Source organism: Eucalyptus grandis, chromosome 6 (assembly GCF_016545825.1).
Source record: "Eucalyptus grandis isolate ANBG69807.140 chromosome 6, ASM1654582v1, whole genome shotgun sequence".
NCBI lineage: Eukaryota > Viridiplantae > Streptophyta > Magnoliopsida > Myrtales > Myrtaceae > Eucalyptus > Eucalyptus grandis.
In genome coordinates, this window is record NC_052617.1 from 34,551,589 (window position 1) to 34,577,081 (window position 25,493).

At 39.7% G+C, this 25,493-nt stretch overlaps 3 protein-coding genes across 3 annotated transcripts; 1 reads left to right on the plus strand and 2 right to left on the minus strand.

Moving 5' to 3' along the window:
- The first annotated feature begins 630 nt into the window (after nucleotides 1–630).
- Nucleotides 631–1,526, plus strand: LOC104449160. The gene is made up of 2 exons (XM_010063201.3): nucleotides 631–771; nucleotides 928–1,526. Exons 1-2 carry the CDS (start codon nucleotides 650–652, stop codon nucleotides 1,400–1,402), a joined length of 597 nt encoding a protein of 198 aa, XP_010061503.3. The 5' UTR covers nucleotides 631–649; the 3' UTR covers nucleotides 1,403–1,526.
- Nucleotides 1,527–13,945: 12,419 nt separating this feature from the next.
- Nucleotides 13,946–17,580, minus strand: LOC104449159 (GEM-like protein 1). Its single transcript, XM_010063200.3, has 4 exons — nucleotides 17,144–17,580; nucleotides 16,917–17,018; nucleotides 16,354–16,625; nucleotides 13,946–14,457 (listed from the first exon to the last, which is right to left on the minus strand). The coding sequence occupies exons 1-4, from the start codon at nucleotides 17,424–17,426 to the stop codon at nucleotides 14,272–14,274; spliced, it is 843 nt and encodes a 280-aa protein (XP_010061502.2). The 5' UTR covers nucleotides 17,427–17,580; the 3' UTR covers nucleotides 13,946–14,271.
- A 1,041-nt stretch (nucleotides 17,581–18,621) lies between these two features.
- LOC104449158 (pyridoxine/pyridoxamine 5'-phosphate oxidase 1, chloroplastic) lies at nucleotides 18,622–24,434 on the minus strand. Its single transcript, XM_010063199.3, has 14 exons — nucleotides 24,125–24,434; nucleotides 23,817–24,014; nucleotides 23,630–23,668; nucleotides 22,948–23,115; nucleotides 22,755–22,860; nucleotides 21,715–21,881; nucleotides 21,355–21,597; nucleotides 21,105–21,193; nucleotides 20,701–20,751; nucleotides 20,507–20,597; nucleotides 20,059–20,163; nucleotides 19,908–19,978; nucleotides 19,533–19,628; nucleotides 18,622–18,861 (listed from the first exon to the last, which is right to left on the minus strand). The coding sequence occupies exons 1-14, from the start codon at nucleotides 24,308–24,310 to the stop codon at nucleotides 18,795–18,797; spliced, it is 1,677 nt and encodes a 558-aa protein (XP_010061501.2). The 5' UTR covers nucleotides 24,311–24,434; the 3' UTR covers nucleotides 18,622–18,794.
- Between the last annotated feature and the right edge of the window lie 1,059 nt (nucleotides 24,435–25,493).

Consider the following 25,493-nt stretch of genomic DNA (forward strand, 5'->3'; position numbering starts at 1 on the left):
TACGATTGGTCATCATCGAGACAACGTCAACGATGCGACGTAAAGTAGAAAGAGAACCCATTAAAAGTCAGTGATTGCTGATTGACCCTTTCGGCCGAAGACCTTCGCTTTCGCTAGGAATGGAGTCAACTCGACATGTATTGGTTCCTTCCTAAAGAAAAAAAATCATCCACAAATGTTTTAGAATTGCGAAATTTACGGTGCATAAAATTTCCTATTTCTGTCGGGCTGATCATAGCCTTACGAGTAAAGTCCGCGGGGGCGGATACTCAGGGAATTTGCATGACTTTTCATCGCGTTATACGAACATCGCGTGTGGAGAATGCGGGAGTTTTTATTTTCCAACTAAAAGATGGGAAATGGAGAGAATAAGAACTTTAAACTTGTGGGAGAAGAATAGAATGAATTGCTTCTTTATACGAGAACTTGCCAGGAAAGTATGGTCTTCTCTTCAGTCAATTATTAAACCTTTCTTGCGTGGCAAGACCAAGAATTTATTATGTTGCCGTTTCACACTCGATCGACATGGAAAACGATACCAATTTAAATACGCGCCACTGTAAAGAAACGCCATCAACCAAAACTTGTGGCCTCCCACCTTCTCTCTCTCTCTCTCTCTCTCTCCACGATGAAACATCAGGCAAAGGGAATGACAAGCGTTACCATGGCAACAGCAACGACGACGAGCAACGAGTGCTGCATGTGCGGGGATCATGGCTTGCCTGAGGAGCTCTTTCAGTGCAAGATTTGCCATTTCAGGTCTCAACACAGGTCTCTCTCTCTCTCTCTCTCTCTCTCTCTCATGCTCAAAAGGGTTTCAATTCTTGATCATTGATCATCGCCTCTCTCTCTTTCTTTTTTTTTTTGCATTTTATTGACTCTAATGCCAAAAGTTCAGCGGTCATTTGACACCCGAAAGCAATGCAGGTACTGTAGCAATCTCTACCCCAAGGCCAAGTCATACCGACTTTGCAATTGGTGTCTGGCTCAAAATCAGGATGGATCCTCCTCCAAGGAGAGGACGAATAAATCTTCAAATCATTTGTCGGCTCGCAAGAACGGCGCTTGTGAAGAGGAGACCAATGAGAAGAGCAAGAAGAGAAATAACAAAGGCAGAAAAATAGGCTACCGTGACGATCATGGCGACCCGAAAGGCGAAACGACTGATTCTTTGCAGTTTCCATGCGCAAAGAAACAGAAGAAGCCGCTACAGAGCTTGGCACCGACCATCCGGAAGAGGATCATCTCCAGTGGTGACTTGGAAGAGAAGCGCAGAAGGGAGAAGGAAGAGGAGCGGTCAAAGTCAGACAGCAATGTTGGCGTTGGCATGGGAAAGCGGGCGGTATTAAGGAGCAAAAGAGTCATCAGAAGGTATAAACTCCTGGATGAAGTATCGAGCTGATGAAGATGAATTGTACACAAGTCGGTGAAGCTTCAGTTACATTTGCAGTGTACCGTGATGTACATGAAAAGTGGTAATTTTTTCTGTTCCCATTTTTGTGGAGTTTGATTTCTCCCAGATGAGATTACCAGGTCATTTAGAATAATTAATGGTGTCATCATGCGATGCGAGAAATAAAGATTAGTGAGAGGAGAAAATAAGGGTCGGCGGCAGATTCTTCTTGACTTACTGTGCAATTGCATCCGTCGTTGCCGATGAAAACAACATAATTTGGAGCAGAATAGCGACGGGTAAGACTTACAAGTCAAGTCAATATACTACTAGCATTTCATAATAAACTCCACCTTAGATGATGGAGTTAAGACCCGTGAAAGTAGCTCAACACGACGCGATGACTTTTTAAAACTTTTAATTACGTCACAAGACTTCGGCAGTGCAATTTCATTCCGGTTCGGTCATCGACAATCTTGAAAAAGAAAGGGAATATTTGACGCGGTCATGTTTCTATCGAAAGAGTTACGAAGGGAGTGGCGGAAACTTCTCAGAATGAGTACAGAAAGACCCTACAAGTTCATTGTCATCGGTAGGTCTCATAGGTCGTTCCTATGAGCATGCGTCATCCTTAATTCATTTCTTTAATGTGCTGGTTGTGCTTCATATAATATGGTATTTGATATGAAAGTATTGATATTACTTTAGGTGGGTGTGATTGACAGTTTCAAAGCTCTGCCGGTCAGCCCTGGGGTCAATGTTGTAGGAAAAACTCCTATTTATGTCGCTCCTGGTTCACATTCTAACTGAAACAATGCTTTTGGGGCCAGAAGTTAGAATACAATTGATTGACTGAAACAAAGAAAGGCAAAGACAAAGCAGCAGCCGTGCTTAGACAAACCTTAAAAGACCTCGAACCTTGAGAAGTCACGGCGTAGGTGCTCTCATTACCTGTGTCGGGAGTATTTATACCCACTCAATCATGACCCTTCAATGATAAGGACCCCACATGATTGAGCAGTTGAAATTAAGTCGGTCAAACGGGGGGTCGGGTCAGGTTGGGTCAAAAATGGCAGGACCCAAATTGACCCATTTAACCCGTTTTGACCTACTTCTATGCGGTATAAATTTAGTACCCATATCTAACTCGATCCATATCTGACACGATCTATATTGCTAAAAAATTTCCATATTTCATCAAATTCAAGAAAATTTATATCCAAACTAAGATGAGAAGACGGAGTGAGTGAATGTAAGATCGAGTGAGAGTGAGAGAGAGTCTTAAAGGTGAATTGGGTTTATATAAATTATGGATCCATTTAACACATTATTTTGGGCTTTACTATTCAATACCCATTCATGACCCATTTATTAAAAATAAATATTTAATAGTAATCTAGTCAATCAAATATGAGTTAAGGAATGGGTCTATGACCTATTTTGACAAGTTTAATTGAAATTGATTGAGCTCATAAACTCCTATTGCATGCAAGATGGACTCTTAAACGGGTGAGTCTAAATGGGCATCGTATAATGGATTCAAGTTGCAAGATCTAGATGGGCATGGTCACCTTTTAGATCCAAAGCTTGGAAGTTTTTTTTTTTTTTCCTTTGCTAAAACAAACTTTCCATTCCAACAAAGCAGTCAAACATTTCAAGGAAAAATAGTACGTGCTTTAAAACGATAGAGTAAAGAAGACTCCACCAACCATAAATGTGCAATAGAAACTGCTCGAACTGGGAACCGCTAGGACCGGATCGGACTAGATCGGACTAGTCGATTTGGTCCAGTTCCTGAGAGTTTTGGTCTGATTCCCGGTTCCAAGAGAGGAACCAGACCGAATCGGATCGATTACTTTTTATTTATTTATTTATTTCTTAAAAGTAAACCTAACCTAAGCCAAACTAGCACTAAGCCTTATTGCCTAAAATTGTCTGAGAAAAGTAGTTATACTGTCCTCAAAAGGCATCCTTTAGCTAGTTCACCTCACCTGCCAACTATTTTCCCATTTGATTTCACTCATCATTTGGAGATTTGACCCCTTCTCTTCCCCACCCTTGAAATCTCCCCCCCTCTCTCTGTGTGCACCCCCGCTGCAGACAGTAGTAATGGTAGACTATGAGAGTAGCCACCACCACCACTAGCAAGTGAAGGAGACAGCCTTGAACATGATAATCTAGCTCCACTTCGAGAAGGCCTTTGAGAAGAAATACGCCATCAACCAATAGAAGAATGAGCTCCACCTCCTTTTCCTCCTCTTCTTCATCTTCCTTGCCCTCCTCTTCAATGCCTTCTCCTAGCCATCATCCCACCTCTAGTGTCGCCTGACTAGGCCTTGATCTCCCTCAGCCCCCTCGTCATCACCTAGACCCTCCACACCATTAACAGCTTCAAGTACCGGTGGTAGTGTTATAGGATTAGTTCCATAGGATCGTCCGTGAACCAGACTAGACCGGTTCCAGGCACCTTTGATTCGGTACCTGATTTTGAAAATCGAGATCCAATTCCTCCAGTTCAATTCCCCGTTCCTAGATGGAATCAGACTGGACCTGACCGGGAACCGATTACCCATACCACCAACATTACATTTTTAACACATGATGTGAGATTGTTAAAAATAAATGAAGACGCAGTTCCTATCTAATAAAAATCCATTTTGCAAGCTTATGAGCAACGGCATTGTTGGGTCTACGAGTCCATATCAAACTCCAACCGTGTTGTTGTGAAGTGAGAGTCCAAGATAAAAGGCTGAATACTCTAAGGGCAAGGGCCTTTTCGTTGAAGAACAACACTTAAGATCTTGTAGTCATTTTCAAACACCCCTTGGTGGATACGAAGGGATGGAAAAATTTGCAGGTGAGGAGAAATCTACATCTTCCACTTCCGTTGGTGAGTTCCATCTCTCGCGTCTTGTCCATGTTGGACAACTTGCAGGTGAGGACAATTTGGACAAAGGGCTTAATAATAAAATAGCAAGGACCCTTTTATTAAATGACATCAATTAAGATCTTGTAGTCATTTTCAAACACCGCTTGGTGGGTACCGAGAGATCGAACAAATTGGTAGGCTAGGAGAACTTGTTGCTTCCACTTCCATTGGTGAGTTCCATCTTTGGCGTCATGTCCATGCTTGGACAACTTGTAGGTGAGGACAACTTGGACAAAAGACTAAATACTCTAACCCCTTTTGTTAAATGGCATCAATTAGGACTTTGCAGTCATTTTCAAATACCGATACTGAGAGATCGAGCAAATTTGTAGGCTAGGAGAGAAGCTGCAACTTCCACTTCCATTGATAAGTTCCATCTCTCACGTCTTTGTCCATTCTATGCTTGGACAACTTGCAGGCAAGGACAATTTGGACAAAAGGCTTAATACTAAAAGGGCAACGACTCATTTGTTGAATGGCATTGACAATTATGTTTCGCAATTAAATAATCCAATTTTCAATTTTTAATTGACCCTTGGATACAAATCACAAGAATGTATATTTTTCCTTGAATCCTTCGTTGAGAGGTAAAGGATTACATCCTTTTAAGAAATAAAATTTTTCTTCGGAATATGAATTAAATCAAATCAAACCGAGAGATCCCTTAACTATAAGAGGGATTAATAAAACAAATCATACTTTTACCACTAAACTATACCCATTATAATGCAATTATTGTATATAAATGAAACTTTTGTTGAACAAGAAAAAAGGTAATTGAACGTAATCATCAAATAAGATCTTGTAGTCATTTTCAAAACATTGTTTGTTGGATACCGAAAGACCAAGCAAATTTGCAGGTTAGGAGAAAAGCTGTTGCTTCGACTTCCATTGGCGAGTTCCATCTTAGGTGTCTTGTCCATGCTTGGACAACTTGCGGGTGAGGATAACTTGGACAAAAGGCTAAATACTCTAAGGTTTGGGACATTTTTGTTTAATGGCATAAATTAAAATCTTGTAGTCATTTTCAAACACTACTTGGTGAATATAGTTAAATTGAGCCCATCTCTCGTGTCTTGTCCATGCTCGAACAACTTGCAAGCGAGGACAACTTGGAGAAAAGGTTGAAGACTCTAAGGGCAATGGCCTTTTTATTGAATGGCACCAATTAAAGACCTTGTAGTCATTTTCAAACACTGTTTGTTGAATACCAAGAGACTAAGCAAATTTGTTTACTAGGAGAAAAGCCACAACATCCACTTCCATTGGCGAGTTCCATCTCTCGTGTCTTGTCCATGCTTAGACAACTGAGCCTCTAGCCGATCATGCTTAAACTTCAATCCTTAATCTAGCGGGAGGAGCCATGGGTCTAACCTTTACCCAAGTGAATAAGCTTCTTTGCTTTTCATGACTTTGTTCCATTCCTTGAATGTGTTCGAAAATCTCGTGAAATCTTGTAATACCAGCTTGATTGCCCAGAAAGGATTTGGAATAGGCTAATCATGTAATGTTGCATTCCTATAACTCCACATTTTAGCACATAAAATTGCTACAAAAAGGGTGAAGAGATTGAAGTCCCTGCCTATTCTTTGTGCTATCTGTCCTAATTCAAGGAAGAGTTATACAATCTTCTCTAACGAGTTGAAGTTACAACTAGATTAGATGTACATAATCTTGGCCAATGGGCATGTTGTGACTAGATGGACTGAATATTCCTCTAAGTTCTCACATAATAGACAAGAATGGTTTGGGAGGTGAAATAATCTTCCTAAGTTAGTGTGACGAGGCAGAACATTAACTGCTGTCCTTTATAACATCATCTTGTGCTGCTCATGAATTTTAACTTTTCAGATTTCGTTCCAAATCTTAGAGTTCTTACTATCCTCTATACGAAACTTGAACTTGTAGGTGGATATAAGTGGATTTGTCATCAGTAGCTAGCTGCCAAATTGGTCTATCAACCCAAATGGAGATCGAGACATGAATATGAAGAATGGCTTGGACTAATGTTAGGCAAAACATTTGATTTAGACTATTTATATCCCAAGTTTTTATCCTTGGGATAACAAAGCCTCTCTATCCTCCTTTGCTTCAAAAGAGGGTTAGGATTAATAAAAGAAGGCAAATGATATGGGACGTGAGGAATCAAAGGATGATTGTTGACCTCAATCAACTTACCATCACCTACCCAATAAAGAGTTCTTAGTTTGACTATTTTTCTCAAATCCATAATTGCCTTCCATAATGGAGATGTTGATGCCTTATCATTGTGATTTCTAAAATTGGAGCTCCATAGACATTTCCTTTCAAGGACTCGAATCCTTAACTTGCCTCTAGTTTAGATCAATCCACGTCCAAAGCTTGGAGTTTTTTTTTTTTTTTTTTTTGGGGTCCAAAAAGCTTTTATAGTATTCTCATTCAAATAAAAGTTTGGGTAGTTGAAACACAGGCTTTAGAACATAACAAATCCAAAAGACAAGTTGGGGGATAAGAAACCCAATGAGCTGGTGGAGACTTGGTCCAATGGGCATTGGCGATCCAATCCACCACTTGATTGCACTCTCTTCGGTAATGGGCTCTTTTCAGGTTGGGAAAGTTTTTCACAAACGCCTAGGCTTCAATGATCAGCGTGCACATATGCTTCTCAGTTGACTTGTTGTCTCATTCAACAGTTTAGAGCTATTAGTCTCCATCTCTATTTTCAATTCGGCTTTCCCTTCAATGTACTTTAGGGTTTGTAGCACCGCCTCTGCCTCTGCTTGGATTGTTGAAGAAACTCGCACCGTGTGAGTGAATCCGTCTATGAGAACCCTCGGTTGCCTCGGCAAACATAGGCTATAGACCCTTCCCTTGTTTCTTCGACATAAGATCCATCTACGTTGAATTTGAGCACGTTTGGAGACGGAGGAGTTTAGATCTAAGATATGTCAATTCACATCTGCTCTTTTCCTACCTTTTTTCCCACCCATTTGTTGAAGCAATCCTCCATGGCCTTTGTTGAGCTGATTATATGCTAGGGATTCAAGGGTTTGGCTCTAAAAAACCAGTCGTTGTGAGATTTCTAGATTTGCCATAATAACAGGACTAGCTGCTCGAACGAGACTGAGGTATATTGAAAATTAGCCAGCCATTCCTCTATTCGAGTCACCTTATGACCATCTCTTTGTATTTACACCTCAGCACCATCCCAGATTTGGTTTGTCCATGGACACATAAAGAAGGGATGCTTGATAGATTCTGGGTACTTATTACAAATCGTGCAGGTGGCCTCAGATACAATATGTCTTTGACATAAGGTCTCATTGGTTGCTAGCACCTTTTGACAAATTTTCCTAAGGAAGAATATGATTTTGGGTTGTATTTTGGCATTCCATATTCTATTCCACAATTCTCTAAGGGTTTGAAAGGATGATGATGCTTGATTCTACTTTTAGATTTCTCCTTGTGCCCTGAGCTTGTTATATGCACTCTTGACTATGAATTGGCTTGTTTTGGTTGGTTTTCACACCTGTTTGTCTTCTAGAAATTGAGGGTTTAAATGGGTAGCTAGAATTTCCTTGGACATTTCATAGTGGAAAAGCTCTTGCACTTTGTTTTCCTTCCAAGTAGCATCCTCTCTATTTATCAGGTCTGAAACCCGTGATGGGTCATCTCTATTTGTAGATCCTTCGATTAAACCTCTCGGTAACCATTGATATTCCCTTATGTCGATTTTTCCCCATTTTCAACCACCTACTGTATTAATTGACTTATAACATTTTGTCCCATAATTAGACTTTGCCATCACCAGGAGAGTCTTGAGCCTTTCTCTACATGTAATATATCTGTGTACAAAAAATATAATCCTTTGAAAATCTGACTTCAAAGAGAATGATGATTCTGAATTAGCCTCCATGCTTGTTGACCAAACATCGCCTCATTGAATCTAAAGACTAATCCACCCTCATCCTTTCTCGATTTAAGTGTGTCTCAGTTTTTCCAATGCAAACCCGCTCTATCTTCATTATTTTTCCATCAGAAAGTTGCTATTTTTTTTTCAATGGCTTGGCAAATAGATATGGGAATTTTAAAGATAGGCATAGTGTATTGCGGTAGAGCTTGCACCACAATTTTAAGAAGAATTTCTTTCCGTGCATTTGATAATTTTTTTTCCAGCCCTCAAGTTTTATGTTGACTCTTGCAATGATCAAATTGAATATTTGCATTTTAGAACCACCCCACTCAGAAGGTATTCTGAGATACTTCCCTGTCTTTCCTAGTTCAGTACTCTCATTTCATATGTCAAATTTCTCCTCATCTCTCTTGGACAATCTTTGCTAAAGAACATGCCTGACTTGTTCAAATTTATGGCTTGTTCAAACACAGAGCAATATTGGTTTAGGATCGTAGCTACATTCTGACATTCGACTCATTTCCTTCCAAGAATAATATTAAATCATCCACTAAAAGTAGATGAGATAATGGACATAATTTGTTTAGATTAATTCCCTTTATACTGCCATTTTCTACTTTTCTTTTTAGCATCATAGATCATACATTAGCCACAATGATGAATAGGTAGGGAGAGAGGAGGTCACATTGTCTAATAGCATGAGTGGACTGAAAGGAGGCCATAGGTTCCCTGTTTATTTTAACACCGAATGATATTGTAGAGACATATCCCATAGCCCAAGAAACCAAGTATCACAAAAACCCATTTCAAGCATGCTTGCTTCGAGAAAATCCCATTCTGTATGGTCATAGGCTTTCTTCATATCTACCTTCAGCACTACATGAAATTTCTTTTTCTTTTTCGGGTACATAGTTGATGAAGCACCTCCTATACTGTCAAGATATTGTTTTGTATTTGTCTTTTGCTTACAAAAGCATTTTGCTCCGTTGCTATCAAGTTAGGCAGCCACTATGTTAATCTATTTGCCATGACATTTGAAATGATTTTATATCCAAAATTGCAAAGGTTGATAGGTTGAAATTGTTCCAACTCCGTGGATTGTGAATTTTCGGTACAAGGGTGATATATGTGTTGTTCAACTCAGGATTAAGAGTCCCTGAGTTGAAGAAAGAACTTACCTCTCCGAACACTTTCTCTTGGATATTCTTTTAGTGATATTGATAGAATTTTTCACACAAACCATTTGGTCCAAGAGCTTTGAGGGTACCCAACTAAAAAGTTGCTCCGGTAACCTCTTTTAGAGTTACTTCTCCAAACAAATCCCGATTCATCTCTTTTTTTACAATGCACTCGATTTGGTTGATAACTGGTTGGAAGTTTCTTGGCCTTGTGGAAGTGTAAAGCTCTTTGAAATACTCGACTATCATCTCCTTTAGTTTAGTGGGATCTCGGCACCATTCATTTTGCCCATTCTTCAGCATCACTATTCTATTTCTTTGCCACCTTTGCATTGTGGTCGCATGGAAATATTTGATATTTTTATCGTCCCATTTGAGCCAATTAATCCTAGAACTTATTTCCCAATTCACTTCTTCTTGTCTCCATAGCCTCTCTATTTCTAATTTCAACCAATTCCTGTCAAAGTGTGAATTTGAGTTGTTGGTAATTGCCTACAACTCTCTTCTCAACATCGAAATTTGTTTTTCTACATTTATGAATCTCCTCTTACTCCATTCAGCTAGCTTTTTTGCCACTTTTTTTTTTTTTTTTTTTTTTTTTTTTTTAAATTTTTTTTATTTTATAGTTTACTCTCTCCCCTCAAAAAGAATTCTAGGATTCCAATATGGACATATCTACCCAAAAAGCTTCAAATTTGAATTCCTTTTTGCGTCTGACATATTCAGGAAAGAGATTCAATAAAATTGGGATGTGATCCGACCCGATAATCAGTAAAGCAAACACTTCCACATTAGGGAAAGAAACCCTCCAATTCATACTACACATGGATTTACCCAACCTCTTCATAATCAACTCTTCCCCTTCTATGTTATTTGCATAGGTATAGGCATAGCCTTTACTTTCTAAATCCATGATAGCACAAGCATTCATAAAGTTTTGAAAAGCTTTACATCTATAATTTTCTATCACTCTTCTTTCTACTTTTTCCTATTGATATATTATTTCATTAAAATCCACAACACACAGCCAAGGGTCGCGGTTTAGCAAAAGTCATTTGATAATTTTCATCCCACAGTCATAGTCTTTCCTAAAAGTCGATCGAAGCATAAACAAATGTGATGTGCACTTTCTATTTTGTCTCTTCCAAATTGCATATTAAGTCAACAAAAAACATGGTGCTAGAAATAATGGAAATGGTGACCTCTTCATTCTAGAACACTGCTAATCCCCTAGTCAAACCTCTCGAATTTCCTATAAAGCACTTCTAAAATTTTAGTCTTTTTTGCATCCTTTTCACGACATCTTCTTTATTCTTGGTTTCCATCAAGCATAAGATAGTGTGCTTTTCTTGAGCTACTAAGGCTCGTAAAACTGAATTGTTAGGGAGAAGCCCAAACCTTGACAATCTAGCATATAATTTTCATGTGTAACCCGATGGCTTATTAGGACTAGTTACCAAAGCCCATCTTTGAGCTTCTTCCAAAGTTTGTATAGGACTGTCCATCAGTTGAGTCTCATTTAGCAATTCATTGTTGGATTGCTGCACATCATATAATGAGCATCTCTTTTGCTTTTTACTAACATGCGTCTTCATGTTTTTCCATTTTTTTAGGGTTTTGGCTTCAAAGGACCCTTGTTGGTTACATGCTAAAAAGACTTTTCTCCCACTTGTCAATTCTTGCAAAAGATTCAACACAAACCTATTTTCTTCCAAAATCATGGCTTTCGTCATCTTGACCTTTCTTTGATTAGTTCCCCTGTTGGTGCTAATGTGTTGAGTTGCCCTTGTACACCACTAATGGTCCTGTATCCACTAGTGTCTCAGGTATGATCTCTTCTTCCATCAAATCCTCAATCGATTTCCCATAAAATAGTTCCCAATAAAGGCTGACTTCATTGCCTTTCGCCTTCAACGAGGAGCCAAAAGGCAATTCCTTCATGTTCTTAAATAGGTTCTCAGCAAATTGAAATTCCTCATAATGTTAAGAATAGTGTCCCAATCTCCTACATGAATAACAATAGTGAGGCGGTCTTTCATATCTAAAATCCATCTATAATTTTTTTCCTCTATTACTGAAAATTGACCTTGAAATTAGGGGTGCCGAGATGTCCAACAAGACCCTCGCCTTTCCTATCTTGTAGGATGTATACCCTCTAGATTCAATCCTAACATTAGAGACACTACCTATTTCCCTAGCCACTTTTGTTACCACTCTCTCTGAGATACAGTCTATCGGCAATCCATGTATATGCGCCCAAAACTCACAGGTATTAAAATTGTAGCAAGCTGGAGGTGTATCGGGCTCCCACAATTTCAGCAAGAGTAGATAATTTGCAAATGACCAAGGGCCCTATTCAAGAACCTTATCTCTTTCTATTTCCAACCAAAATCGGAATTCAAAAATGCCTGGGGCTATTGGAAATATCTCCACATTTTCCATTTTCCAAAACCTACACATTGCACTTTGAGATGCTTGAAAATTTACCTTTGGATTTTGATAAAGTTGGCCGATTAAGGATAATTTGCACTCTTCTATCTTTTTGGCATGCAATTATCTCATCATCCACGGCTATTGTCTTTCTCTTGGGCCATAGCTTTCCTAGTCTCTTGCAGAGGGCAGCAAGGTGAATCTCAGACTCTTCCAACTCCTCCAACTCCTCCATGAAGTGGGCTTACAGTATATCTATCAATCAACTATAGTTTAAAGGTAATAGAAGAAAGTGATTTGGGTGAACTTGGTAATCTTGGAAATATAGCCAAGGATTAAGATGGGTAGGGTTTAGGGTTTTATGATGGAAAGATGGTAAAGGGTCTAAAGTGAGGACCATGATCTATGAGTTGCTGCCAAGTGGGTCAGCCATAGTCTCAAAGGAAGAAAATTGAAGACTGAGAGGGCTGCCGAAGATAGGTGGAGGAATGATTAGGGTTTTTTAGGGCTACCGAAGATAGGTATTGGAAGCTCTCCTATGAGAGAGGAATGTTTTCTGAAAGCTTGGAGTTGGAGACAACAAAAAGGTGATCATTATACTACAGGATGATTTGGGGAACAAATGGTTTTACTATAAACCTTGATCAAGACACAACCGAACCACTAGGCTCAACGGGTTGTTCAGCCTGCCTCAGCTCATCAAGACTTGAATCGCAATTTCAATAGATTTAGACAAGCATATTCTTCATTGAACCTGGTCCTACCAACTTAGTCCCAATCAATCTCATTTAAGTTCCATCATTTTATGTAGAAAATCTAGTACCTTTCATATCCTTCGGCATTGTACGTGCTCGTCTCATCGATCAAAATGTCTGGATTTCAATATCTAGCAATTTTGAGAAAGGTACTCATTGCTAGGAAGTGTTTATTATTATAAGCCTCATAAGTTGTATGTAGAATGTTTCCCGTCATGGGTGTATCGATTGACGCGCTAGCTGTTGACGATCAATAGTGACCTCCTCCCTCGATTGTTTCCATCCTTTTCTTAAAGCGATGATCGGCCGGATGGACCCAAGGATGCTGAAATCCGTGATTAGTGGCGTGACTTGTTGGCAAGACAGAAGAGTCTCGGAATTGTGCTATGCACGTCGCATCTGTAGACGCTAGACAGGACAGGAAGAAGTGAAATTGCGTGTCCTGCCGACGCTACTTCGAGATTCACCCTTTAGGTGCAGATTTTCATTATTAAACTTAACGGCGAAAATCACATAATTTGCCTTTTTTTTGTGAAAAAGAAAAATTGATTGTCATCTGATCATTCCTAAGTTTTATAGGCTATCATATGTACTCTCGCCACCCCCACCACCCCACCCCCCTCCCCCGGGTTTCTGGAATGCTCCTCTCTCATCTCCCACTTCCCCTTCCTATATCTTTCTCTGTGATGTACTATATTTTGGATATCGTCTTGTGACTCCGCTAACTAAAAAATGAATGAATGAATGAATGCTTCGTATCGTTTTCTGTTCCTTTTCTTCTGACAATTACAGACTCTGAACACGAATGATTCCGCTTTGGTAAGGTGCTTAACATACATTTCGTATCTTCATCTCTATAGTATTCAGACCAGAAATATTGCCGCTCTACAAACAATTTTCATATGCAATACATCCATCCGGAGATTTATTACAAACTAATAAAATCCTAAACAGGTATTCCATTGCCATTGCTGCTACGTTTATACCATCATGCAATAGCCATTTCATTCATGACTTATTCCGTCCGGAAACTAAATGCGCCATTCATATACCCTCGTTTTCACATAGCTCATTTGTCTTTCTAACCAGATTTGGCACTTATTATAGTTCAAGGTCCAATAAGTAAATTCACTTAAAATTAGCTTTGGCATATCCATATAACGTGTATATGTGGCATGAGAGGTTGCATGATTCACTTTCTTATGCTAATCATGTCTCGTATATGCAAAGATTGACCTTATGAATGCATAACCTCCAAAGACATTCTAGGTCAAGTTGTAACTGAGTATGCCACATCCAGAATTGCACAGAACTAGCAACATGAATAAATTACGAAGCTCTACAAAGTCATCACGTGAACTCTACACAAGTAAAACACTAGATAGCATTATTTGATATTTCAAAGGGATGGGAAAAAAAAAATCATTTTACAATCAAGGAACAAAAACAATAGCCTTCTTCTTAACAAGGACTTCCATCATCATCTACCAAGTTGAAATTCAAGTTTGCTCTCGGTTCATTACATCTATATTATAGGAAAATCTTACAATCTACATAAACATTACAATATTGAACCAATCAGAGCAGAGCACATCACGAGATGTATCTAATTTCGAGATGTCACATTGTGCAGAGTATAGTTTGCATGCAACTCTTGGAGCAAAGTGCGCCTCGGGCCACAATAAAGAGATAAGCTACACAGCATGCGAATTGGGCTGTACTGCTCCTTGAAGATTTTTCACCGCACTATCATACTGAACGAAGCCCATGAACCAAAATTCATGATTATCAATAGAAATAACCTGGATGTACTTTTCAGCTGTATTGACCCTGCTTGTTGATGGGTTGACTGCCTTCAGTTGATGCAACGGTATGACCACCTAAGTAAGGTGAAAAACATTAGGACATTCAGGAAAAAGCATCGCCAAATGTGATATATAACTAGAGATGACACAAAGAAAAGAGTTGCATTCAAAGCAAGCCAACACAGATCAGTCAATGACATGCCACACACAAGCCTCGAGCCTCATTAAACTAAAATTAACTACTCTTAGGGTTACAAGCTGATTAAAACTTCCACTTGCCAAGAGGCAAAAATGGCAGTGAGCAGGCGGGTTGGAACTTAGTTAACACACCATATGTTCCCTCCCCAACCTGTGCAACATGCGAGGCTTGACCTTCTTGCATGTACCAACAGTGTGGTATTGTGGTCTCGCCCCCAAACTGACTCACACTCACAAACCCCAATTCCCTAAGATACTTTTTTGTCCACAAAGCGGGAAAAACAATGATATGAGATTGTAAATCCAGCACCTTATTATCATCTACAACTCTTTAAGTTTCAAAATAGAAATTATTTACAACATGGATAAATTTCCATGACAACAAAACCTCAAATACGCAAAAGTAAGACAACAAATCAAGCGATTAACACAGAGGGAGAGAGATGCATTGGTAAACAGTGGACCAATCTCCAGCTCGAAGTTAGTTAAGAGCTTTCAAGTAACAGTCAAGTTCGACTTGTAAAATAGGTAGACTCAACTTGTCGCAATTACACAATTGATCTGAATCTTACAAAAGGAGCAGCCTTTTTTTGGGCCCATCCCTACACCGTATTAGTAGCCCATCCATCCCACTTAGTGTAGGCCAATGCTGGTCCCTCTTGTATTATAAGCTTACATGTGATATTTTTAGCATGCAGGTCCCCTTGAGGCTAAGCAAATTGTCATTCTTAGAATAAAAGGTTTATACAGTAGGAGGTACTCCCTAGGCCTCCTCTGTAAAAGGAATCGAGCTGACCAAAATGCCAAAATATAGGTTTGAAACAACAGAGAGCGAATTGGAATGATAAGATAATGTCATTTATTTGTCTCCTTTCCCCCAAACAGCAAGATCATTATTCTTCTCTGTAAGCTATTGCACACAAAAGTATCGAGATGAATTTTAAAACAACCATGACTTCACAAACATCAAACAAGAATACATGACTAAAAACTTGAGTCAGTTCATCATTTTGTGATATTGTAGCAGCGACTGAATTTGAACATTATAAAGTTCGACCTTTAATTTTCTAGCAGCTTCTTCGAAACCAAAACTTAAAAACTACAACCTTTTCTCTAATATCACCACATATTTGTGACAAATGTTGAAAGCAGGGGACTCGTTTATTATCTTTTAGTGAAAGAGAATTGGCATAAACTGTTTGTGATTCTTCTGCCTTTAGTTGGTCAGAATTGTAATACAAAGAAATCAGTCAAAAAGGTAGGTTCAACTTCACAGCTTAACAAAGAAAACTTTAAAGGCTGTCCATCACAACATCAAATGGAATATATCACTTGAAAGTTAAAAAAGAGAAGCTTTAACAGGGAGATCCACTTTTTCCAAAGAGAAACAAACAATCTCTTTCACTTGTCCCTGATCTCATAAGATTTTCTTTGTTTAGAATATATGCCACTCTGACTTTAACTTTTCCTTCTACACTTCCTGTATACTAGAGTGGGACAAAATTAGTTATTTACATAGAAAAAGGACCCAAAGCTTGCCCCCTCTCCTCTCACCAAAATGCCAAAGTAGCATGAGATCTCCAAAATATACCCCAGCAGCAAGTGATTGTGAGTGCGTGTCATGTATATAAGCAAAAACTGTGCAAACCTCACAAGTTTCAAAAAGCAACCTCATTGGAAGCACATATAATGAATTTACTTCCTCATCATGGAATTCAACCAACACCACCTTCATTTTCAAAATGAGGCTAATGCTTTTATTAGGAAGCACACCTTATAGTAACTCCATTCAGTCTCATCACCAGTTTTGTAGGAAAGAGGATTGTCGCTGCAAAATGCAAGCTTCGCTGTAGACAAGTATAAAGTGCCCATCACCGGACCAGCAGACGTGGACAAATAACATGCAAATGACTTCAGAAGCTGCTCCTCAGGAACGGTTTCAAAAGTAGCCCGGAAAATCTTCTCGTATCCGCCTTCTGCCAGAACTTTTGTTCCCTGAGCAATTCTGCTGACAGCAGCATCAGCAAAGCTGGGGCCCGTTTTCACTGTTCAAGAAACAATTTTTGAGATGATACGCAATCAAATGATCGTTCTTTTGTCTTTCGCTAGGTGCATCAGGTGACTTAGGAGGCAAACTTCCGCATAAAATTACTCACTCCGACTTCAAGTATTAGAAACAAGGCTTTTCCAAGAGAATCGTGAATTTACGATGGGACGAGGTCATATCAAATGGCATAGCCAAACAAACCATCAAATCCCTCGCGAGTCCAGAAATTCTCTCGTCACTGAAGTTAAGCAACAATTCTAAGGAACTAAGAAGAGGCGAGGGGGCTCACGGTGCTGCCACATGTTCCCAGCGAGATCCTCGGCCTTCTTAGTCGCCTCGGCCGCCTTCTTTCCCCATCTCCCGAGCACATCCTTCACCGACTCCATCGTATCTGCGCAACAATCGCGAGATTCGCGAATCGATCAACAAACAAAACAAAACAAAACAAAAGGGAAACCGAAAAACAGCCTCCTCAATTTCGAATCCAATCGCTGAATCGGCGGGCACACAACTCACTCTTGACAGACGATTGCGGAGCGGGGGCGGGGGCCGGGGCGACGTAGGGATTCGACTCCGAGGGCATGGAGGTAGCGGCGACGCCGGAGATTGGAGCACGGGGGACCTCGGGAGCAGGGGCGACGTCGTTGGGGTCGAGCGTGGGGTAGGGCGCGTAATCGGCGGAGTGGGGGGCGGCGGCGGCGGCGGTGGCGGTGGCGGCGGCGGTGGCGGCGTCGCGCTTGGGATCGGGGTCGGGCGAGGTTTTCGGCGGGTGAGCCGGATCGGATTCGGGGTGGCTCATGGCTTCCGGCGGGAGGTTCCGGCGGGGATCGGCCGGAGATCGGCCGGCGGGCGATGAGACGGTTCGAGAAGAAAGGAGGGGGGTCGTTCTCGGGTTTGAACGGGTGTGGATGCGACCGTCAAATATCAATCGATCTCAGATTCTTAACGTATCAGGAATAGCGACTTGCAACGTTTCTCTTCTCTCTCTCTCTTTCTCTCCCTCTTTCCTTTTTTAAATTTTTTTAAATTTTTTTTTAAATTTTTTTTTGGGACTTTTCGTGTTACTTGTAACTGCGGGCTTGATTTGCATGGGAGGGCCCACAACTTTTAAGAGTTTTTTTATTTTCCAACCTGGGATTGTCCGATTCGTCTAAAAAAACAAAAAAAAACCTGGGATTGTCCGATCTCGACCAAAAAAGAAAAGAAAACTGGGATTGTCCGAATTCCGAAACGCGTAACACGCTACTTACGAATCATCATCAGCGGCGATTTTGATTTGAGCATCTAGTGCATTTATTTTGGGAAAATAATAAATAATTCATAATTTTTTTTGGGGATTGATAAATATATTTTGCTATAAATTATTATCTTGAGTCATATCAACAATCATTTTTGAAAAAAAAAAAGCATTTTTTGACTCATTTATCCTTAAGAAAGGCCCGTAAGTCTTAACTTAAAGCATTCTCCCGTTGAAAGGAGTTCGGTGATGCCTGAGAATGTGAAGGGAATCATTCAACCTTTGGGCACTCATCTCTATGCACTGTTTATATCGCTTAAGATCTCTTGGCATTGTTTTTAATTCTTTTTCATAACATATAAAAAAGCACGCGTCGTAAGCGAAAAAAGAAAATAGAAAAGAGAGGAAAAGAACAGGTGAACTAAAATTTGGAGAGAGAGATAAAAAAATAAATTGGTTTCTATCACACAGCATATAGTGAGTGAATTAATTTCTTCTTTCTAGTGGGGTACTTATTTCAACTATAGGGTGAGAAGGCTGATAAAAAAATCACGAGAAAATAAATAAGCTACAATTCAAACAGTATTTGTCATTAAATTTTAATTCAAAAAATTTGATTAGTTAGCTTGTGTGGTTTTTATATCGCAGGTATAGTGTATTTCTTTTTATAAAAAATAAATTGCAACTCAAGTTTGTGGATTTCAAACGAACATTGGAAAATCTTCCCATGTTCATAAAAATGATTTCTTCAAAAATCTTTTCCCAAATTGTTAAATTTCACGAAATAAGGAGCGTAAGTTTTGACAAAAAGAACTAAGTATCACTTATGATTTCAAGTCACAAACCCCATAATGTAAAAGGGAGTGTAATACTTATTTTTCACAATACCATGATTGATGAATATCACAGCGAGGAAGCTAAAGAAGCTAGTCAGGGAGCCAGTCGAACGATTTTCCAGACTAGTCTTCCGTCAATCTCTTGTGGACGATACTGCAACCTGCAAGAAGACCATACAGAGTCAACCAAAGGCTTTGCGTGAACCGAGATCAGGCGCGCCTTACTTACTTGGCATCATTCCACATGCTACGTCTATCTTTCAAGAATGCTAGTTTGAACATGTACTTGTGCACATCGTCAATTCTCTTCTGTGGAAAAAAGATCCTGTACCACAGGGACTTCTAATGCTTCCACACAGGTTCTTTTATGTTTCATTAATAAAATTTGCTTACATCAGAACTCACGCAATATTTTCTGGATCACTCTTATTCACAAGAATCCCCATTTGCATGTGCCTTTGGGCCAGCCCAGCATCGGGCCTTATTACAGACAACATCTAATTTTCAATCGTTCACATGGGATAAAGTACAGAGCCATAGTGCCATACCAACATGGCACCAAGCTCAATATTGCTCCCCAACTAAACGTGATGCAGCAAGATGTCTCCTACTATGACACTGTTAATATTAACCATGAAAAGGTAAAATAACTCCAGAAAGAAAAAGCCATGTATCACAGCCAAACATTTTGAAACAATTGATACAAAGATGACAATATCCACGCAGATTCCTCTGAACACATATTATTTAGCAATTGGCAATCGCCAAAATCCTTCCATTAGTTTCGTTAGAGTCATTAGAAAATCTTCGGTCAGATAGAAAGAAACTATACCTGTCGTGCAGGCGAGACTGCTGGCCTTGCCAAAATTCAATAAGTTCTGGCTTAAGTCTGTATCCTCCCCAGTTTTCGGGCTTTGGAATCAAATTCCTGCATCTCATACAACAGAAAGGAAATTTCAACCCACATTTGTGGCATACGCATGTACAACAGGATTTAAAAAAAAATTCACTCCAAATCGTCACAGGGTATCATTGTCAAGTAGCATGGACCAGATCATCTTTAAAATAAAAGATATTAAAATATGATCAGGTTCATACAGGTAACTGCAGTTCTGAGCACTCATACAATATGGAAATCTAAGAGGAAAGGTTATGGAGCTAATCGTATATGATGAAGGTATAAACTAGAATAATCATCCTAACTTACACATTAGAAAACTTTTCCTCCAACTCTCTGTACTGTTGGTGGAGCACCTGCCTTCCAGGAACTATAGAACTCTGAAGGAAAAAAAAAAGTCTCATAAATGGATGCTTAATTTTATTAAGTGACTTATGCCATTGAATTAAACCAAAGATACCTGTTTGCTGACTATTGCTCCAATCTGACTTCCATGAGGACGGCTGTGGAAGTACTTCTCAGATTCTTCATTGGAAACTTTCTCGACAGATCCTTCCACTCTTACCTAGATTCAAAATTTCAAAATTCTCAATGAAGCTTCTTGATAGCTGATTTTGGTTTGTATAACTTGTAGAAAGATTTGATAATAATCATTTATGATTGCTCTGGCATGCTTAAAACACAAAGAAGTTCACCTCATTTTAAATGAACAACCTGTCATCATCTAATATTGTGTTAAAACTATTCCAGATTCCATGCCTCTCGGAGAATTAAATTGATCTGTGATATATCAAGCGACTGTTTTACATCAATTCACTTCCACCAGAAGATGTAGAGTCCTCTGGAATAATTGACTCATCACTAGATCAGACAATTTGGAACACAGTCCTCAGATTTGCATGATTTACCTGACGGTTGAGGCTTTCCCAGTAGAAAAGCAGCGATGCCCAAGGATTTTCAGATAATTGACATCCCTTTTGACTTTCATAATTGGTGTACCTAATGGAGGGAGCAATATATATTAAATATTTGGCCATCAAAAAGTCCATATTCAGCACCTGGACAACATTGCAATGGCCAAAAAAAAAAAAATAGCACTGACCAGACAAAGCCATCTTCATCAACTCCTTTCAGCAAAACCATGCGTGATGAGCTGTGACAAAACAACAACCTTTTGAATCAGACTAATTCCTCCATGTTTGTTGACATGTCATTGTTACAAGACATACTACACAAAATTGACATGCTGATGTTGACAACCCACTATAAGCTCTTAACCATGAAAGAGCTGTCACTGCAGCAAGACTAAGGAATTTTCTGCACCTTTCATCTAATTAGGAAGTTCTTAAACAATATTTGGGCATGTCAAACTCTTATAAAAATAGGCAAATGGAGTTAAGACTTTCATAGATACAATTGAGTCAGTATCTGGACGATAGTCGACTCAACTAGAGAATTCCACGATGTGATAATTAGAAGACGGAGTGGAAGGAAGCACAAACTTACGGTTTCCCATCCTTGCCAGCAGTTGACAATGCCATGGCATTTGCTTCCCGCAACCCAGCAGCCACTGCTTCTTCAAACCATTTGCAAAACTACAGGAAGTTGTCACTCGTTGGGGTTAAAGGGGAAGGAATCGTGGGTCAATAAGTAAAACTATTTTGTACAAGTTGAATAAATGTGTGCTGGACATAAAAAATTACAGTAGATGATAAACTCATTGAAAGAGTTGATATCGTTTATCCTTTACAATTACCTGCTTGATGGGGTCAGCGTTGACTTCTTCCTCATGAAACTCTGGTGAAATGTAGTTCTCCCTCATAGCTGATATATCAACTTGAGGGGCCTTGCCAATATGGACACACATTGATGCTCCGGGATATGGAGGAAGCCGGAGGTTATATTTTTCTGCTATAGGTGGTGGGACAAATCTACCCCCTAAAAAATGATGTGGACCATGAAATTGCTTTGCGCACAACTTTGGAGCAGTTAGAGAAACCTAAACAAATGAAAACGTACAGGAAAAACGTTGATTTTTTAGTAGCTTGTAAAGAGCAACCACCTTATTGGTATGATGCATTTATTGAACACTTTAGAAGTCGCACAAGAAATATACCAACATATCAGGCTTGATGCCTTCACCACTGATGTCCCCTTCTTCAACATGCCATCCAGAAGGGATATCTATGGAGACAATTACAGGAGATTTCTTATTTGTTTGGTCACTCTTCCGCATTCCAACCAATCTTCTTAATATATCATCAAAAGGTGGTCTTGCGGCACCTGAGGAATTTAAAAATAAGTTGATACCTCAGAGAAAATGAAAAAGGAAAAAATCATACAAAGAAAATTAAGCCAGAAGTGCTGGAACATAAGAAATGAACAGAGGAGTATGAGTACAGTGAAGGAGATACCTTCTCCTTGCATGCGCACAGAGAATATGACTCTATCAGAGAGACCATCAAGAATGCAGGACAGTGATATATCCCAGTTTTCATTACAAGGGGAAAATATTTTATCATCATTATCCTAAAGACAATTTCCGTCAGTGAGAAAATAGTTTATCTTTAAAAGTCCAACAATCATATTTTTCCTAAACATTGTACTCTTGTGTGTTTGGTTTGGAATTTTCACTTGTTTAAGCCCTTATGGAAATTTAGTGGAATTAAATAATTGTTAGAGAAGAAGCACCACACACACACACACACACACACACACACACACACATCCCACAAAATCAAGTAGGGTTAATATCCTCCAACTCCACAAAGTGTAGCTTCGTCCATAAAGAAGAAGAGAGTCTATTCAAGTTATGAGACAGGCATCAAGTGAGCCTGCGATGAGTACGTGAAGTCTGTTTATACTCCACAAGAATCGAAATGCTAAAGCACAAAGTTATAAATTAAGAGGCTTTGCCACACATATTGACATTCTCCTGCCATTTAAACATGACGTAGTATGTCAAGCCTTTGCTATTCAAGTCAAATAACAGTATCAACATGTAAGGAGAGTAGCGGGTTGGTATCCTTATATCATTACAAATTGAAGGAACTCGGCGAAACTTACATTCCAGAAATAAAACAGAGATAATTTTTAATCAACAAGGAATGAGAAGATTTAACCTTATCCTTAAACTTTGGGTGTTAAAGTAATTACCATGGAATGAGAACCCAAATACTGCATCCAACAAGATATCGTACTCTGTTGACAAGTCTGGAGGAAGATCTTCTACTGACAAGAAAGGAACTCTCAGAGATTCGAGCTGCAGGCAGGAAGATACCAGTAAGAAAATGTAAAAGCTGGCACTAAATAACTGTTTTGGCATATTGGATACGAAATCGTGTCCAACCTGAGTAACCAGACCAGTATAAAGAGGCTTTGGAGTACGCTTAGGATAACAAATGTATGGCTTGTACCCAAAATGAAACAAATGGCGAGCAGCTACCAGGCCATCACCACCATTATTCCCAGGTCCACATATTGCAAGAACACGCTTATACTCGCTGGCTTTGTAGACCTGCCAACACATCACATTCACATTTAGCCAGCATTGCACCTACCCAAATTCTAAATGCTAAGAAACCCGAGTAGATTTCAGCCAGCAAAAAGTTGGAGCAGTAACCCCATAATTCCACTGCAAAGTTCTGGAAACAATGTCATGGCAAGTAGCAATATACTTCTCTTGGCCAATAGAAAGAATTGAAAAAAAAAATTGGCAATGTCTTGCCAGACCGATCAGGACATTCAAGTCTACAGTTACATTATCTCTAAAGAAAAAAATCAGACAGAATCAAAGTACAGACCCATTCTACATACTTTATATGCTTATAATCCAGCGATGCATAAAACAGAGAGCACAAACACGAAAAATTAACAAATCACATGGCCAAGCCATCTGCTGACCACTTATTTCTTATCCCGCATCCTCATCTTAATTGTTAACGAATCCTATTGCTCCCTGTCCATGCCATTGCGAATAAATCAAACGGTAGCCATATAACGCAATCGAAGAGAGGCAAGCAAGGCAGTACCTCGGCAATTGAAGTCGCCACGCTCAGGCCAGCCAACTCCTGCAGAAAACAAAGCCCAAAAAAAAAAAAAGAATTAATTCGAGCTAGCTGCAAAGGAAGACTCCACGCCCCAAAAACACGACAATCACAGACAAGGCGACCGCGGCGCAATCGCAGCCAATGATAATTCGAACACTCGGGCACTGACCATCAGCTGATCGACGCTGAAGCCGAGGGGGCCCATGAGTTCCTCGTCGATCTCGGCGGCCTCTCTCTGCGTGAGGTACGACACGGAGCTCGGATCGCTCGAGCAGCTCTCCAGCCGTCCCGCCATCGCGCGACGCTCGCAGCCCGACGTGGAGCAGAAGGAACGAATCGCGGGGCTCCAACCGCCGCCAGAAAACCCCTGGGCAAAGAAGACGTACGAAGAAGAAAGAAGGGGGGAAGTGAAAATGAATTCGAGCCGTCGACAAAATGGCGAGCCACAGAGAGAGTGAGTAGAGAGAGAAGACTCACGGAGGAGAGAGGAGGGGGCAGGTGGCGGTGGCGGTGGCGGTGGTGGTTGGGAGAGGGAGGAGGGGAGGGTTTAAAAAGGGCGGAGCGGAAGGGAGGGAGGGAATGGGATTGGGATTGGGCGAGGAAGGAGCATGGCATCGTCGTGGTGGTTCTGGTGGTGATTCTGTTGCGTAGGATCGTCCACATGCTTGCTACGCACGAGCATCATCGTATCGTCGTATGGGAATTTTAGTGAGGCGATGGTTCTCTCGCCCGAGCATCGGGTCGTTTCTCGAGCCCCGTTGGAGGTGGTCTTTAAAGCTTTTTTTGTGGATGAGTTTGGGACAGCAAAGTTGCGATTGGCTTACTCGTTCGCTAGTACTTGCTGGGAATTACGGTGCGGCGGGGTACAATCCCGATTGTACGGCCTGGCCCGGCGCGCTTCTGTGGATGCTTGCACCGCCTATTTGGAACATTTGTTCTTGGATCGTACCTATTTTACTATGTAGATGCGTTGAGAGGTGTTGTAACTATTTTCTTTATCGCTTGTCATGATCGTGAAAGTACTACAATTGGAGATGAATCTTTTGCCTAATACCAAGCATGGATATATTTAACTAGGAAGACAACTGGATTTGAAAAATTTAAATTTAGAACTTCCAACTTTAATACATATGTTGGATGGTCTTGAACTTCTCTTAGTCCAAAAGTTATCTTAAGGAGTGAGTTTTTTCTCACATTTATAAACAAACTTGGGCTCTGATACCGTCTAAAAATTTAATAGGACCACTGCCGACCATTCTGATAATTTAAATTATGAAATGAAAGTGTGATTTAATATTTAATTATTCTAATATAATGAAGAGGATATGAGCATTGCCTGTACCGAACGACATAACATGATGAATAATTACATTTAGTTAAGGATATGCACAATAAAACGTTGATATGAAGAGTCTTCTCAAAATATATATGCACAATTATTAAATAAATAAAACTAAGGGAAATATCATAATTAACTTTGACAATATCATTTTCATTTCTCGTGCAGCATTATAAGCAAGTAAGAATATTCATAACTTTGATTGCACGGAGAGACAAAACACTCGAGGTAATCTTCTTTTTCACCACTAAACGAATCCTCCTTTTTTAATAGAAAGTATGAAATGGACACTTTGCTTCTATCCATAACAGAACACAATCATTTGTTTAGAATTCAGAAAATTCAAGAAAATTATAGAGAACCATTCCAAATTTCTCACATGAAGTGCAAAGATGAGGTTGATTATTGCACAATAAGGACAGTCAGGTAATTTTTACCAAGTGCACTTTCTTAACATAAAATAGGTAGTAATTTCTTTGTTCTACCTTTCTATCATTTTCTTTTGTT

Bases quoted from the DNA above. Each gene is read 5' to 3' on its own strand.
- LOC104449160 (XM_010063201.3), top strand. From the start codon at position 650: ATGACAAGCGTTACCATGGCAACAGCAACGACGACGAGCAACGAGTGC. The intron at 772-927 runs GTCTCTCTCTCT...AAAGCAATGCAG, and splicing joins CATTTCAGGTCTCAACACAG to GTACTGTAGCAATCTCTACC.
- LOC104449159 (XM_010063200.3), bottom strand. From the start codon at position 17,426: ATGAGCCACCCCGAATCCGATCCGGCTCACCCGCCGAAAACCTCGCCC. The intron at 16,626-16,916 runs GTGAGCCCCCTC...TTTCTTGAACAG, and splicing joins TGGGAACATGTGGCAGCACC to TGAAAACGGGCCCCAGCTTT. The intron at 14,458-16,353 runs GTGTGCTTCCTA...CACCTTACTTAG, and splicing joins CTGAATGGAGTTACTATAAG to GTGGTCATACCGTTGCATCA.
- LOC104449158 (XM_010063199.3), bottom strand. From the start codon at position 24,310: ATGTGGACGATCCTACGCAACAGAATCACCACCAGAACCACCACGACG. The intron at 20,752-21,104 runs GTAAGTTTGTGC...GTTTTGTCACAG, and splicing joins GCTGGCAAGGATGGGAAACC to CTCATCACGCATGGTTTTGC. The intron at 19,629-19,907 runs GTAAGTTAGGAT...TATGAGATGCAG, and splicing joins GAGGAAAAGTTTTCTAATGT to GAATTTGATTCCAAAGCCCG.